Source organism: Saimiri boliviensis, chromosome 1 (assembly GCF_048565385.1).
Source record: "Saimiri boliviensis isolate mSaiBol1 chromosome 1, mSaiBol1.pri, whole genome shotgun sequence".
In the NCBI taxonomy this organism is placed as follows: Eukaryota; Metazoa; Chordata; class Mammalia; order Primates; family Cebidae; genus Saimiri; species Saimiri boliviensis.
In genome coordinates, this window is record NC_133449.1 from 125,350,241 (window position 1) to 125,363,744 (window position 13,504).

Consider the following 13,504-nt stretch of genomic DNA (forward strand, 5'->3'; position numbering starts at 1 on the left):
ATGACAGGGACCTTTGCTCAGGCTGCTCCTGCTGCCTGCAAACGCTCTTCCCCGATATCTGCAGTTCCCTGCCACATTCCTTTGGCGTTTAACTCAGAAGCCAACTCCTCAGTGAGGCTGCACCCCTTCGGCCTTCGACCCTGCCCCTACCTCTCTCCTAATGACTGCTCTCCATGGGACGCACGATTTATTCATTTGCCTACGGCTCTCTCCCCTCACTAGAACCCACGCTCTATGCTGGCAGGAAGGCGTGTTCATGGCAGCATCCCCAGCACTGAGATCAGCGCTGGACTCATCAAAAGTGCTCAGTAAATATTAGCTGAATGAACACACACAGGATTGCAGCGGACCTGTTAGCCTCTGAGGTCATGCAGTACCTAAGGCCGCTCTGCACCCAAAGCACGCCCTGTCAGCCTAATAGCAGTTGTCTTTCGGCTCCATCGGCCCTCCCTGACCCCTCAGCTATCAATCAACCTTGGAACAACAGTGACAGGGAGAAAGCACCAGGTGTCACAAGCTGCCTCGAGGTCCTGTTCCACTCCATCATTTGTCCATTGTCTGGCTTCTCCAAGTACGCCCTTATTTGATTTGATCCCCCGCACCAGGGCTGTTCTCATACCATGGCTCCCCCGCCAGGGAGATGCAGCAAAAGCAACAGATAAGGGCGGCCTTCTTTCTGTCCGGCTGGGTGGACCATGGGGCAAGGCAGAGGAGCCGGCAGCGTGAGGACCTGGTGGACCTAGCGTTGGGAGGGAAGGGAGGCCCACATACTCGCCCATGTAGCCCTTGGAGGTGGAGTGGAAAGAGGCGAGCTCCACGTTGCTGGAGTATTCGGGCCCCATCTCGTACAGCACCTTCTTGAAGGAATGGAACCGGCAGTCTGGAGAGTACACGTTGTCCTGGTACACCTGCGGGGGCAGAACAGGGATGGTCACCCAGTCACCAATGGGCCTCAGAGAGTTGCTGCCCAGTGTGACTGAGGCAAGGGAGGGCACAGATGCTGTGGGCCATGAGGCCCAGCCCTTGACAGGCCAGCCAGACCAGCCTCCTGTGCCACTTTCAGGGACGAGGCCAAGTGTGCCTGAAGGAACCTTCTAGAATAAGCAAGGAGGCAAGGCCTCAGGCCAGATGCTGAGACAGCTCAGGAGCTCACTTGATTTCTCTCACACTTGTCCCCACCCAATCTCCAGAGTTCCCTTCCACCTCACCTGACCAGTGATGGTGCTGAGACCCCCCCCCACCTCCCCCCAGCAGACTCTCCTCCTAAAGCATGGTGCTTCCTTGCTTTACCAACACCAGTGAAGACAGCATGAGTGCCCCTTTCCTCTGACCTCCTATTTGAAGAGCTAACACTGTTGCGTTTCCTTTGCAACACTTACCCCTCAGAGTGGAATCACGGTTTTCTTCCTCCCACTCTTCCCTGCCAGAGCAGCAGCTGCACCTGTTTAGTTCTTTCCAGTCCCCAGAGACCAGCACTCACAGCAGGCAGGCACCCACCCTGGCCTTTGAGGTTAATTCCCCATCAATTTTGGAGATCAGAGAAACTGAGGCTTTCTGGGGCCCTGGGGATCAGCTGAAGGGTTGGGCTCGCTCCATCACCAAGCCAGGCCCTGTCCTCCTCGTTCTCCTCTTCCCAGACCCAGACCCAGAGGGGAGTTCTGTGTACCAGGTCAGGAGGAAAACCATGGGTCTCTCTCTGACCCTTCCCTCCTTTAGAAATAAAGATGTCAGGTCCATCTCTTACTAATTAAGGCAACAAATTGATGGGTAAGCTCTGTGTGTGTGTGTGTGTGTGTGTGTGTGTGTGTGTGTGTGTGTGTGTGTCTTTTCATGTGTATATATGTCTGTATATATGTGTGTCTGTATGCATGTGTGTGTCTGTATGTGTGTGGGGGAGGGTGACAAGGAGCAAAGAAATGAAGGCAGTGGGCTAGAAGCTGCAGCTTCCCAGAAACCATGCAGAAATGAGGAAATAAAAAGAGGATTTGATAGAGCCTTAGTTTCTTTCTTACAAAACATTAAGAGAATAAGCAGACCTCGGTTCCAGAACTGGAATTCAAGAAGCAACAGGTACAGGGGGGTTAATTAAGATCCCTTCCTGAGATGTAAATGAATTAAATGAGACAGCAGATACGGAAGTACTGGGAGGCACAGAACTGCAGCTTTATGAGGAATGGGCGTCAGTCATTTCTGCCCCTGGGTACCCACCCTCCCTTGTTGGGTAGGAGCCCCTCAATTGGCCCTCAGGGAATAACCCTCCTTGGTTCTCCATCTGGAGGTTTGGGAAAAGAAACCAGAGAGCCCATCCTGTGCTCTGGGCCTGGCCAATTTGCATACTAGAACCCCTATATCACAGTGATTGGTTCAGCAACGGGCACGTGACTCAGGCTGAACCAATGAGGCTCAATTCTGAGACTTGCTGGAACCACCAGGGCAGAAAGCACTCTTTCTAGGCTGGGAATCTCTAGGTTGGGAAGGTAACAGGCCTGTGTTACAGAGGGGTGGAAAAGAGAAAGAGGACCTGGAAGATAACATCTGAGTCCCTGGATCCAGCTGTGCACCTATGACCCCATCAGCACTTTTTCTTTTTCCTTTTCTTTTTTTTAGAGCTTAAGTGATTTGGGGTGAATTTCTGAAATTTATAACCAAGAGTACAAACCGATAGAGGGATAATTTAGGTCACAGTCCCACAAGTTGTAACACTGAACATCCTCACCCTGGGCCAGAATCATTCCTCCAACACCAAGACAGTTCTCTCTGGCTGCAGAACAATGGGTCCTGGGTCCCCCCACAAGAGGAGAAAAAGCTTGTGCCCACCCCCTCTGAGTGGGGACCCTCTTACCTCATCAGCCAAGAGAAAGAGCTTCTCTTCCCAGGCAAAATGGATCACATCTTCTATGCACTTTCTGCTTTGTACCTGGCCTATAAAATCCCCAAGAAAATCAAAATGTCGGTTGTAATGCTGCTTAAACTGTACCCAGGTCAGAAGCCCATTCAGAATCACTCGGTGCCCTGTGTTCCCTTGAGACTCCCAGATCCCCCCAGAGACCCCCCTGTCCCTGGCTGCCATGCATGATGGCGTAGTTGGCCTCCAGGGACACCCAGAAGAGCAGCCTGTGTCTGACTCTCCTCAGCCAGTTATGCAAGAAAGAAGGGGTTCCCACCTCACTCTCTTATTTTTATGAAAGCTGTGTGTAGGTGTGGTGGGGTGTGTGTGTGCACACACATGTGCCTATGTGTGTGTGGTGTGTGTGTAGGTGTGGGGGTAGGGTTGTGTGTGGTGTGGGTGGTAAGAGTGTGTGCACATGCATGTGCATATAAGTCTGTGTGTGGTGTGTGTAGGTGTGATGGGTGTGTGAGCATGCACACGTGCGTATGTTTATGTGTGGTGTGTGTAGGTGTGGTGGGATGTGTGTGGTGTGTGCATGTGCATATGTGTACGTGTGGTCTGTGTATGCATGCACATGTGCATATGTGTCTGTGTGGTATGTAGGTGTGTTGGAGGTATGTGTGCATGCACATGTGCATGTGTGTGGTGTGTAGATGTAGTGTGTGTGGGGTAGGTGTGTGTAGGTATGGTGGGATGTGTGTGGTGTGTGGAGGTGTGGTCAGGTGGGTGTGTGTAGGTCTGGTCTGGTGTATATGCACACGCATGTGCATATGTGTATGTGTGTGGTGTTTGTGTAGGTGTAGTAGGGTGTGTATGCATGCACATGTGCTTATGTGTCTGTGTGGTATGTAGGTGTGTTGGAGGTATGTGTGCATGCACATGTGCATGTTTGTGTGTGGTGTGTAGATGTAGTGTGTGTGGGGTAGGTGTGTGTTGCGTGGTGGTGTGTGTGGTGTGTGTGTAGGTGTGAGAGGTGTGTAGGTGCGGGGTGTCTGGCGTGTGTAGGCGTGGTGGGGTGTGTGCACGCACGTGTCTGTGGTGTGTGGAGTGAGGTGTGTGCACATGCATGTGCATTTGTGTGTAGTGTGTAGGTATGGTAGGGTATGTGTGCACGTGTCTGTGTATCTGTGTGACATGCATGTGCATACGTATGGGTGTGGGTGTCTGTGCGTGGTGTGCATGTCTTTGGTATGTGTGGTGCCTGTGCGTGCGTGTGTGTGGTGTGTGTGTGGTATGTGTGTGGTATGTCTGCACTGCAGGTCAGAAAGGCTTGAAAGCATCATAAAGATCAGGGAGAAAATGCCCGGCACAGTGGCTCACGCCTATAACCCCAGTGTTTCGGGAGGCCAAGGTGGGGGGATCATTTGAGTTCCAGACCAGCCTAGGCTCACCTCATCTCTACAATAAAAATATTATCCAGGTGTGATTCTGAGATTTTTCAAAGCTCCCTTTGTGATTCTAATGTACAACCAAGATTGAGAAGCCAGCTCTATGTCATTTTTCTACAGAATCTTCATTCCCCTGCTCCCAGGAGCTGGGATAAATAAGCCAGTGGTATCGCCAGCTGCAACCATTTTCTGCACTCAGGAATTCAAGGGGTGTTTTCAGCTGACTGAAGTATCTGATGTTCCCGAGAAACAGATTCCACAATCAACTCCAAAGCATTTTGGCCCTTCCCCAATTTATCTCAACAAAGGAAGAGAGAGGAGCCCTTGTTCCCTGTGTCCAAATAGCACTGGGGGTGTATGAAGCCAGCGGCCCAGAAAGATCAAAACAGGCAGGACTGTGGACTTTTTTAAAAAGAAAAATATGCAAAATTGGGGGTGCTCTGCAACTTCTGGAAACTGGTGTTTGTTTGTTTTTGTTTAGTTGCTTTTGTTTTGAATATTATGTTTTTTTCTCAGGCCTTAAAGGTACACAGCAATACTGTGTGAAAGAACACAACCACAGCAGCGTTCTCCAAACCAGTTCAGAAAAATGAGGAGTGAAGATAAAATGAGGCCTATGATTAACGATAAGTTTGTGAGTAAATAATCTCAAGGAGGCAAGTCTTTGCAAATGTAAGAACAGGGTAAAAACACACACACACACACACACACACACACACACACACACACACACACACAGACAATTTAAAAATAACAATACAATCCTGGCTGGGTGCAGTGGCTCATGCCTATAATCCCAATGCTTTGGGAAGACTGCTTGAGGCCTTGAGTTTAAGACCAGCCTGGGACACACAGCGAGATCTTGTCTCTACAAAAATAAAAACTTAACATATTAGCTGGGTGTGGTGGTGCTGCCTGCAGTCCTAGCTACTCAGGAAGTGGAGGCAGGAAGATCACCAGGATTTCAAGGCTGCAGTAAGTTATGATCATACCACCTGCACTTCAGCCAGGTCTGGAGCGACAAGCAAAGACCCAATCTCTATAAAATAGTAATTATTATTATTCAACCTGCCCAAGAAAATGTCTGCATTTACTCCCTTTTTGTTTTTGTTTTTTTTTTTTAGACAATGTCTCATTCTATTGCCTAGGCTGGAGTGCAGTGGCACCATCTCGGCTCACTGCAACCTCTGCCTCCTGGGTTCAAGCAGTCCTTCCACCTCGGCCTCCCTAGGAGCTGGGACTGCATGCACCACCACACCACTTTTTTTTTTTTTTCCACAGAGTCTTGCTCTGTCACCCAGGCTAGAGTGTAGCGGCATGATCTCGGCTCACTGTAATCTCTGCCTCCCAAGTCCAAGCAAATGTGCCTCAGCCTCCTGAGCAGCTGGAACTACAGGCACTTACCACCATGCCCTGCTAATTTTTGTATTTTTTAGTAGAGAAGGGTTTCACCATGTTGGCCAGACTGGTCTCCAACTCCTGACTTCAAGTGATCCACTTGCCTTGGCCTACCCAAGTGCAGGGATTCGTGAGCTACCACGCCTGGACTACTCACCTCTTGAGGTGGCCTGTGGCAAATTTTATGGATTTAGGTTAGCAAATCTGAAGTGGACTGGGAAACTAGGAGCAGAGAGAACTACCAATTATTTAAGTCTTTGGTTTCTAGACAGCCAGCGTATCAGCGACCCCTACCCTCTACAAAACTGGTGAGGAAGTAAAGTGCAGACCTGTGGGGTTCCCAGGGTTGATTATGCAGAGCACCTTAGGGTCACAGTGGTCTTTGGCCTCCTGCACCGCCCGCCGGAGCTCATTCACATTCAGGGCCCAGCAGTTCTCCTCGTCCAGGTAGTAGTTCACTTGGATGGCATCGAGCTCAGAGATGACGGCTGAATAGAGGGGATACTGTGGGATGGGGATCATCACACCTGTTCGTGACTTGCCACCCCCGGAGACGAGGATCTTCAGGATCGTCTGCAACAGAGAAGTTGCATCTAGAAAGCCAGCACCATTCCCCATCCCTGACCCCAGCCTTTCATCTGTGGGCCCCACTGCGTGCCTCCAGTACAACTCTGTGCAAGTCACTTTACTTCCCTGATTCTCAGTTTCCTCATCTGTAAAATGAGGGCAGCTGCAAGGAGTAAACAAAATACAGTGTTCTAAAGTTCTTAGCACAATGCAGAACATGCGGTTAATGACTTAGTACTTAGGCCAGGCACGTGACTCATGCCTAAAATCCCAGCACTTTGGGAGACTGAGGCAGCCAAATCACTTGAGGCCAGGAGTTTGAGACCAGCCTGGGCAACACAGTGAGACCCCCATGTCCTTACTTCAAAATTTTAAAATATACATTTATTTTTCTTCTCACACACACATACACACACACACACACACACACACATATCAAACGGAATTTTGCTCGTTGCCCAGGCTGGAGTGCAAAGGCGTGATCTTGGCTTCACAACCTCTGCCTCCCAGGTTTAAGCAAGTCTCCTGCCTCAGCTTCCTGAGTAGCTGGGATTACAGGCATGCGCCACAACACCTGGCTAATTTTCTATTTTTAGTAGAGATAGGGTTTTTCCATGTTGGTCACACTGGTCTCGAACTCCTGACCTCAGGTGATCCGCCTGCCTTGGCCTTCAAGGGGTGTTTTCAGCTGGCTGAAGCATCATTTGCTGTTCCCAAGAAACAGATACCACAATCAAGTCCAATGCATTTTGGCCCTGACCCAACTTATCTCAACAAAGGGAGAGAGAGAAGCCCTTGTCCCTGTGTCCAAATATCTTTTTTAGTACAGACAGGGTTTCTCTATGTTGGCCAGACTGGTCTCGAACTCCTGAGTGTGCTGGGATTATAGGCGTGAGCCACTGGGCCTGGCCTAAAAAAATTTATTTTTAAAAAGACTCAATGCTTGTATTTTTAATACTTCCAAAATAGTCATTCCCACACTCACTCTGTCTCAGAATTATTCTGACCTTGCCCTTGTAATCCCGACTGCCTATGTTTGGGGATTCTGACCTGGTGGGGAATGTATGTTATCACTAAGTATCAGTGTGCAAGGATAGAAAGACCCCATCCTCACCCAGCCCAACAGGGGACTCTTAAAATGGGATAAAATACCCATCTACTGCCACCAGGTGGCGCTTTGACCTGTTTTCCAAGCCGAGAAGGATTCTTGTAAGAATTCTGAGAAACCAGGCCATGGGATTCCTGTGGGGTACTGATGGAGGTGCCAGTAATTCATTGAATTAATTAGCCAAAACCCCCTGCAGGGAGAGTCTCCACCTTAAACACTGGCATAGGTCCTTTCTCAGATTCAGTTCCTTGCTGCAAAAATGCCATGAGATTTTAAAACACAATGACTTGATTCTTTCCGCTGAATCTTGTGGACACGCCCCCTTCCCTCTTCCGGCACCTCTTCCCACACTGGGCATTTCTGGGATTCAAGAGAGGCCTTGACAGCAGAAGGCAATGAAAAATGCTGTGATTGGTGGCTGGAGCCCCAATGTTAGAATCCCAAATGTCACAAGAACTGACTCAAGGCAGGCAGACCACTTAATGTCTCTGGGCCTCCATTTCCCATGGGCTGAATGTGTAGGAAAGGCTTTGGGAAAGGAACAAAGCACTCAACAAACAAGAGTCTTACAGGTCAGGAAACAAAGACAGCCCCATTAAAAAAGAAAGGGTTCAGACAGCACATGGTTCCCTGAGCATAGATGAGTTGACAGCATCCAGCACACCAGGCCCCTGGGAGGGGTGTGCAGAAAGGGAGAGGCAGGCCACCAGCCCCCAAGCCCAGGACCACAGGCTCCACCGGTCCCCCAAGCCCAGGACCGCAGGCTCCACTGGTCCCCCAAGCCCAGGATTGCAGGCTCCATCGGTCCCCCAAGCCCAGGACTGCAGGCTCCATCGGTCCCCCAAGCCCAGGACTGCAGGCTCCATCGGTCCCTCAAGCCCAGGACTGCAGGCTCCATCGGTCCCTCAAGCCCAGGACTGCAGGCTCCATCGGTCCCTCAAGCCCAGGACTGCAGGCTCCATCGGTCCCCCAAGCCCAGGACTGCAGGCTCCATCGGTCCCCCAAGCCCAGGACTGCAGGTTCCATCGGTCCCTCAAGCCCAGGACTGCAGGCTCCATCGGTCCCTCAAGCCCAGGACTGCAGGCTCCATCGGTCCCCCAAGCCCAGGACTGCAGGCTCCATCGGTCCCCCAAGCCCAGGACTGCAGGCTCCATCGGTCCCCCAAGCCCAGGACTGCAGGCTCCATCGGTCCCCCAAGCCCAGGACTGCAGGCTCCATCGGTCCCCCAAGCCCAGGACTGCAGGCTCCATCGGTCCCCTAAGCCCAGGACTGCAGGCTCCATCGGTCCCTCAAGCCTAGGACTGCAGGCTCCATCAGTCCCCCACGCCCAGGACTGCAGGCTCCACCAGCCAAGTAATCCACAGCCAAGTCACCTCCTCATGGCTTCTGTGCCCCTCCCAGCCAAAATTTAAACTTAGGAACAGAAATCCAACTGCCCCACTTCCTTCTCCTTCAGACCCTTCAGTGGCTCTCTGTTGTTCCTAGCACAACGACCCAAATCCTCAGGGTGGCCTCTAAGGCCCTGTACTGGCGCCAGCTGCCTCGCCAGCCCATGCCTGGTAGCTCCATCCCTTGTCATGCACTCATCCCCCAGCATCTCCAGTTCCCGGCACTCAGCCTCCTGCCAGCTCCTGGCCTCTGCAGTGACCTTCGGCTCAGAGCGCACCCTCTCTCCCAGTTCACTTCTGCATGTCCCTCAGGTCAGTGTCTGCTCAGTCTTCCTTAGAGAAGCCTTCCTGCCCCTGCCTCACTGGGTCAGAGTCCTTGCTGCTCCCTCCCATGGCAGCCTGTCCTTCTCCACTGCAGAAGAGAAACTAAAAGCATGTGATGTGCATTTATTTCTGTGATATCAGCTGGTCTGCTCTGCTTCTGTAGGCAGAGGCCAAATGATGTGTTTGGTTCCCCATTATCTCCCCTGCACCTGCCACATGAGGAACAGCAGTACATGCAGAACCACAGAAAGGCCAATGGCCACCCTTGGGTATCCCCCGGCTCCTCTGCAGCCGGACCTGCCACTGTGCAATCCAGAGGAAAATCAAGGCTGCAGTAATGACCAGGCTCATGAAGACTAAAAGAGGCCAAGACTGCAGGGTGCCAGGGCAGGGGGACCAGAGGGTAGCCACCCATGCTGCCACCCAAGCCTGTCTCCCTGCTAGCCAGTTCCTGTGCTGGGCCCTAACAGGCTGCTCTTCATGTGGTTAAACGCCAGATAATGAGCCACCCTCACACATACAGAAATGCCGTCACTAGCTCCCGTGGTCAGGTAGATGTTGTCGGGGTCCGCAGGCACGCCGCCATCCCTTCTGGTGATGTAGGCAGCCACATCTTCACGGATGCAGTTGACACCCTGGCTAGCACTGTAGGACCCTGTAAGACAGCAGGCAAGACAGTGACAAAGGCAGGACATCTGGCTCCACAGGGTCAATATAATTGATATCCATCTAATTAGAGAGATGCCTGTTTGGGGTGAGGGTCTCAGGTGGAGCCCAACCCCCACTGCTCTGGAGCTGTGGCAAGCTGCTTAACCACCTGTCTGGGTTTCAACCACCCACCCCTCTATCCATCCACCCATGCATCCATCCACTCATCCACTCACTCACCCAGGATTGACTGAGTACCTACTATGTGTTACCCATTATTCTAAGCCCTGGCTTCTACTCAATCAAATGGTGTCCACATCTGTTCCACCCACCCTCCTGGAATTTGTGTGTTCTGTGACAACGTCGGTCACTAGAGCTGGGATTCCCATGCTTTTATCATGGTTGCCTACACATAGTTCCACAGGACTTGAAAGAGTGGCTCAAGCCAACATTAGGCTCCAAAATAGTACCCCCTGGGCTGGGCGCAGTGGCTCACATCTGTAATCCCAGCATTTTGGGAGGCTGAGACAGGAGAATCACTTGCGCCCAGAAGTTTGAGATAAGCCTAGGCAATGTGGCAAAAATCTCATCTCTACAAAAAAATAACAAAAATCAGCCGAGCGTGGTGGCTTGCACCTATAGTCCCAGCTACTTGGAGACTGTGCGGGAGGATCATTTGAACCCAGGAGGTACAGGCTGCAATGAGCTATGATGGTACCACTGCACTCCAGCCTGGAGTGAAACTGTGTCTCAAAAAAAAGTAAACAAAAATAAAAACAAAAACTCCACAGTAGCACCACCGGCCAGCCCCAGGAGCCCAGGGCTCTGACCAGCACCAACCGCAGATCTCAGGGACTGCAGGGTGTCCCCCAGCCCCAAGTCCCATGTGAACATACCCTCCTGCTGCCATTTAGGGTTGGAAGTCATTTATACTAAGTTCAAAAACAGGCAAAACTAATGTGTGGCGCTGGAAGCTGAGCAGTGGTAACTGCTCTGGGGTGGGGGCATTGACTACAAAGATACACAAGACAGTGTGCGGGGTAGGGGGCTGGCAGCTCCATATCCAGAGCCGGGTGGAATAACATTGATGTGTGCATGCATGAAAGGTATTCCAGCTGTATGTTAATAGTGGTACATTTTACTGTATGTCATACCTCCATAAAGTTTTCTTTTAAGTGTCAGGCTGCTATTTAGGTTTTTAAAAATAAACTGGAAAGATGTATTTGTACAGGTACAAGATCTCTCTGTAAAAACACTCAAACTGGTGAGGTGAATTCCCTGGGGAAGTGCATGGGGACCAGGGGTCAGACGTGGAAGGCAGACATTTCATTGCATATTCTTTTAGACCTTTTGAATTTTATTATCACATTTAAAGAAAACCAGACTATTCCTTCTGTGGCTACTGCAAAAACTGCCCCCAGGAGGCAGGATGGTGACTGAAAGTAGCTGATTCTTCTCTGGGGCTTCAGCCTGCATCAGTCCAGGCCTGGCATCCAGGAGGTCAAATGCTCTGAACTGGGGCCAGGCACAGTGGTTCACACCTGTAATCACTTTGGGAGGTCAAGGCAGGCAGATCACCTGAGATCAGAAGTTCAAGACCAGGCTGGCCAACATGGCGAAACCCTCTCTCTATTAAAAGTACAAAAATCAGCAGAGTGTGGTGTTGGGTGCCTGTAATCCCAGCTACTTGGGAGGCCGAGGCAAGAGACTCGCTTGAACCCTGGAGGTGGAGGTTGCAGTGAGCTGAGATCACGCCACTGCACTCCAGCCTGGGCGACAGAATAAGACCCTGTCTCACAAAAAAAAAAAAAAAAAAAAAAAAAAAAAAAAAAAAAAGCTGTGAACTGGAATGCCCCAGCTCTGCCTCAGCCTCTCTGCACAGCATTGGGCTCTGCACAGCTGTAAGACGAGAGGCCAGACCAACACTCTAAGGTGCCAAATGGCAAACGTTATCTCACGTCACTCTGGGAGGGGGACATGGGCTTCTGTCACGTTATTTTGAGTATTCTAATACATTTAAGTATTCTGTAAGTTTAAAAGAGGTGAGGTGCAGATGCCAGTGTCAGAGCCCTCCTCCACTCGGTGATTTAGTTGATATTTCTGAGCTTCTGTACACAGAGACTAGGGCTCCTTCCTTACCTTCACATCTTTTCAATGCCCCACCTTTTCCTCCTTGGGGCCTCCTCTTCTTCCTGCCTCTGAGTGCATCCACTTCCCTGAACACCCAGGCCTTGACCCATTAGCAATCCCTCTGTAGGTCACAGACATTCCAACCTTCCAAGGAGCTCCTGGGTTTCCTTTTCTTTAGATCTCACGCTATGCTCCAAACCACACTAATCCTTCCAGGCTCATTTCTAGTCTGTCTCCAAGAGGCCTGCTCTAAAGATTCTGCTCCATCCCCAGCCTCTCTCTCAGCCTATTTCTCCAGTTATTTATTAGTTTTTTTTTTTTTTTTTTAAGAGATAGGGTCTTACTGTGTTGTTCAGGCTGGTGTGCAGTGGCAAGATAGTAGTTCACTGCAGCATTGAACTCCTGGGCTGGAGCAATTCTCCCACCTCAGCATCCCAAAGTGCTAGGATTACAGGTGTGAGCCACTGTGCTGGCCCCTCCAGTTGTTCTGTACAGAAGCAGCCCTGCCTCCCCATGCTGACTCTTGGTTCCTCCAGGGCAGGGGCTGTTCCCCATTTCTTCTGTGCATCTCTCCTGGAGCACCTCGCCCACTGTGGGCTGCGCTCCACTACACCCTGCTGAGGACCCACTGCCAAACTCCCACCTCATCAAACACCACTACCCTCGTGCCCCTTCATTCAGTCACACACAGGTCCCAACCTCAGGGCCTCTGCACACACTGTTCGCTGGTCTAGCACTCATTTACAGGTTCGCACTTATCCTCCTCATGAGAGTGAATGCCATATTTCCCCTTAAGCGCTTCCTCTCTCCATTAGAGCCCCTTGTTATAATCCTGCAGCTCTCTCCAAGATCTCATGAGAGCTGGGGATTGCACATTTGTATAAATTCTTTTTCATGTTTGTTTCTCCCGAATCTGATAGCTTAATGAGCACAGAAGGTCCCCGCCTTGCTCATCAGTGTCTTTGGTGTCTAGAACACAGCCTGGTACGTGGTGCATGCTGAGGGAGAGGCTGAACAAGGGCACACAGCTCCTGCCCACCCCCCCCACCCCCGCCCCCGCGAGGCAGGTGCTAGGTTTTACAACTCAAACCCAGTCAGATCCAGGACACACCTGAGAACCAAATAGCTTGTTAAACAGGAAATAAATGAAGTGGCTGGGTGTGGTGGCTCATGCCTGTAATCCCAACTACTCTGGAGGCCGAGGCAAGATGATCGCTTGAGCCCAGGAGTTCAAGAGCAGCCTGCACAATAGTGAGACACCATGTCTACAAAAAATTTAAAAATTGGCCGAGAGTGGTGGTGCATGCCCGTAGTCCCAGCTATTCGGGAGGCTGATGAAGGAGGACTGCCTGAGCCTAGGAGGTCAAGGTTACAGTGAGCTATGATCTCACCACTGCATTCCAGCCTGGGTGACCAAGCAAGACCCCCTCTCTTAGAAAACAGAGGAAAAGAAAATGAAGCCCTGGTAAGAAATAATAATTTTTTTTTTTTTTTTTTTTTTCTGGAGGGGATAGAGTTTCACTCTAGTCACCCAGGCTGAAGTGCAATGGCGCAATCTCAGCTCACTGTACTCTCTACCCCCTGGGTTCAAGTGATTCTCCTGCCTCAGCCACCTGAGTAGCTGGGATTACAGGTGCCTGCCACAATGCCTGGCTTTTTAAAA

At 50.9% G+C, this 13,504-nt stretch overlaps 1 protein-coding gene across 2 annotated transcripts in view; it reads right to left on the reverse strand.

Moving 5' to 3' along the window:
• The window catches only part of GPT2 (glutamic--pyruvic transaminase 2), a 43,215-nt gene that overhangs the window by 10,846 nt on the left and 18,865 nt on the right, over positions 1-13,504 (reverse strand). For both annotated transcript variants that reach the window (XM_010347815.2, XM_039480493.2), the window contains exons 5-8: positions 9,585-9,718; positions 6,006-6,249; positions 2,843-2,922; positions 772-908 (exon numbers count right to left, since the gene is read on the reverse strand). In XM_010347815.2, coding sequence (XP_010346117.1) covers positions 772-908; positions 2,843-2,922; positions 6,006-6,249; positions 9,585-9,718 — 595 coding nt within the window. The remainder of the gene's footprint in view (positions 1-771; positions 909-2,842; positions 2,923-6,005; positions 6,250-9,584; positions 9,719-13,504) is intronic.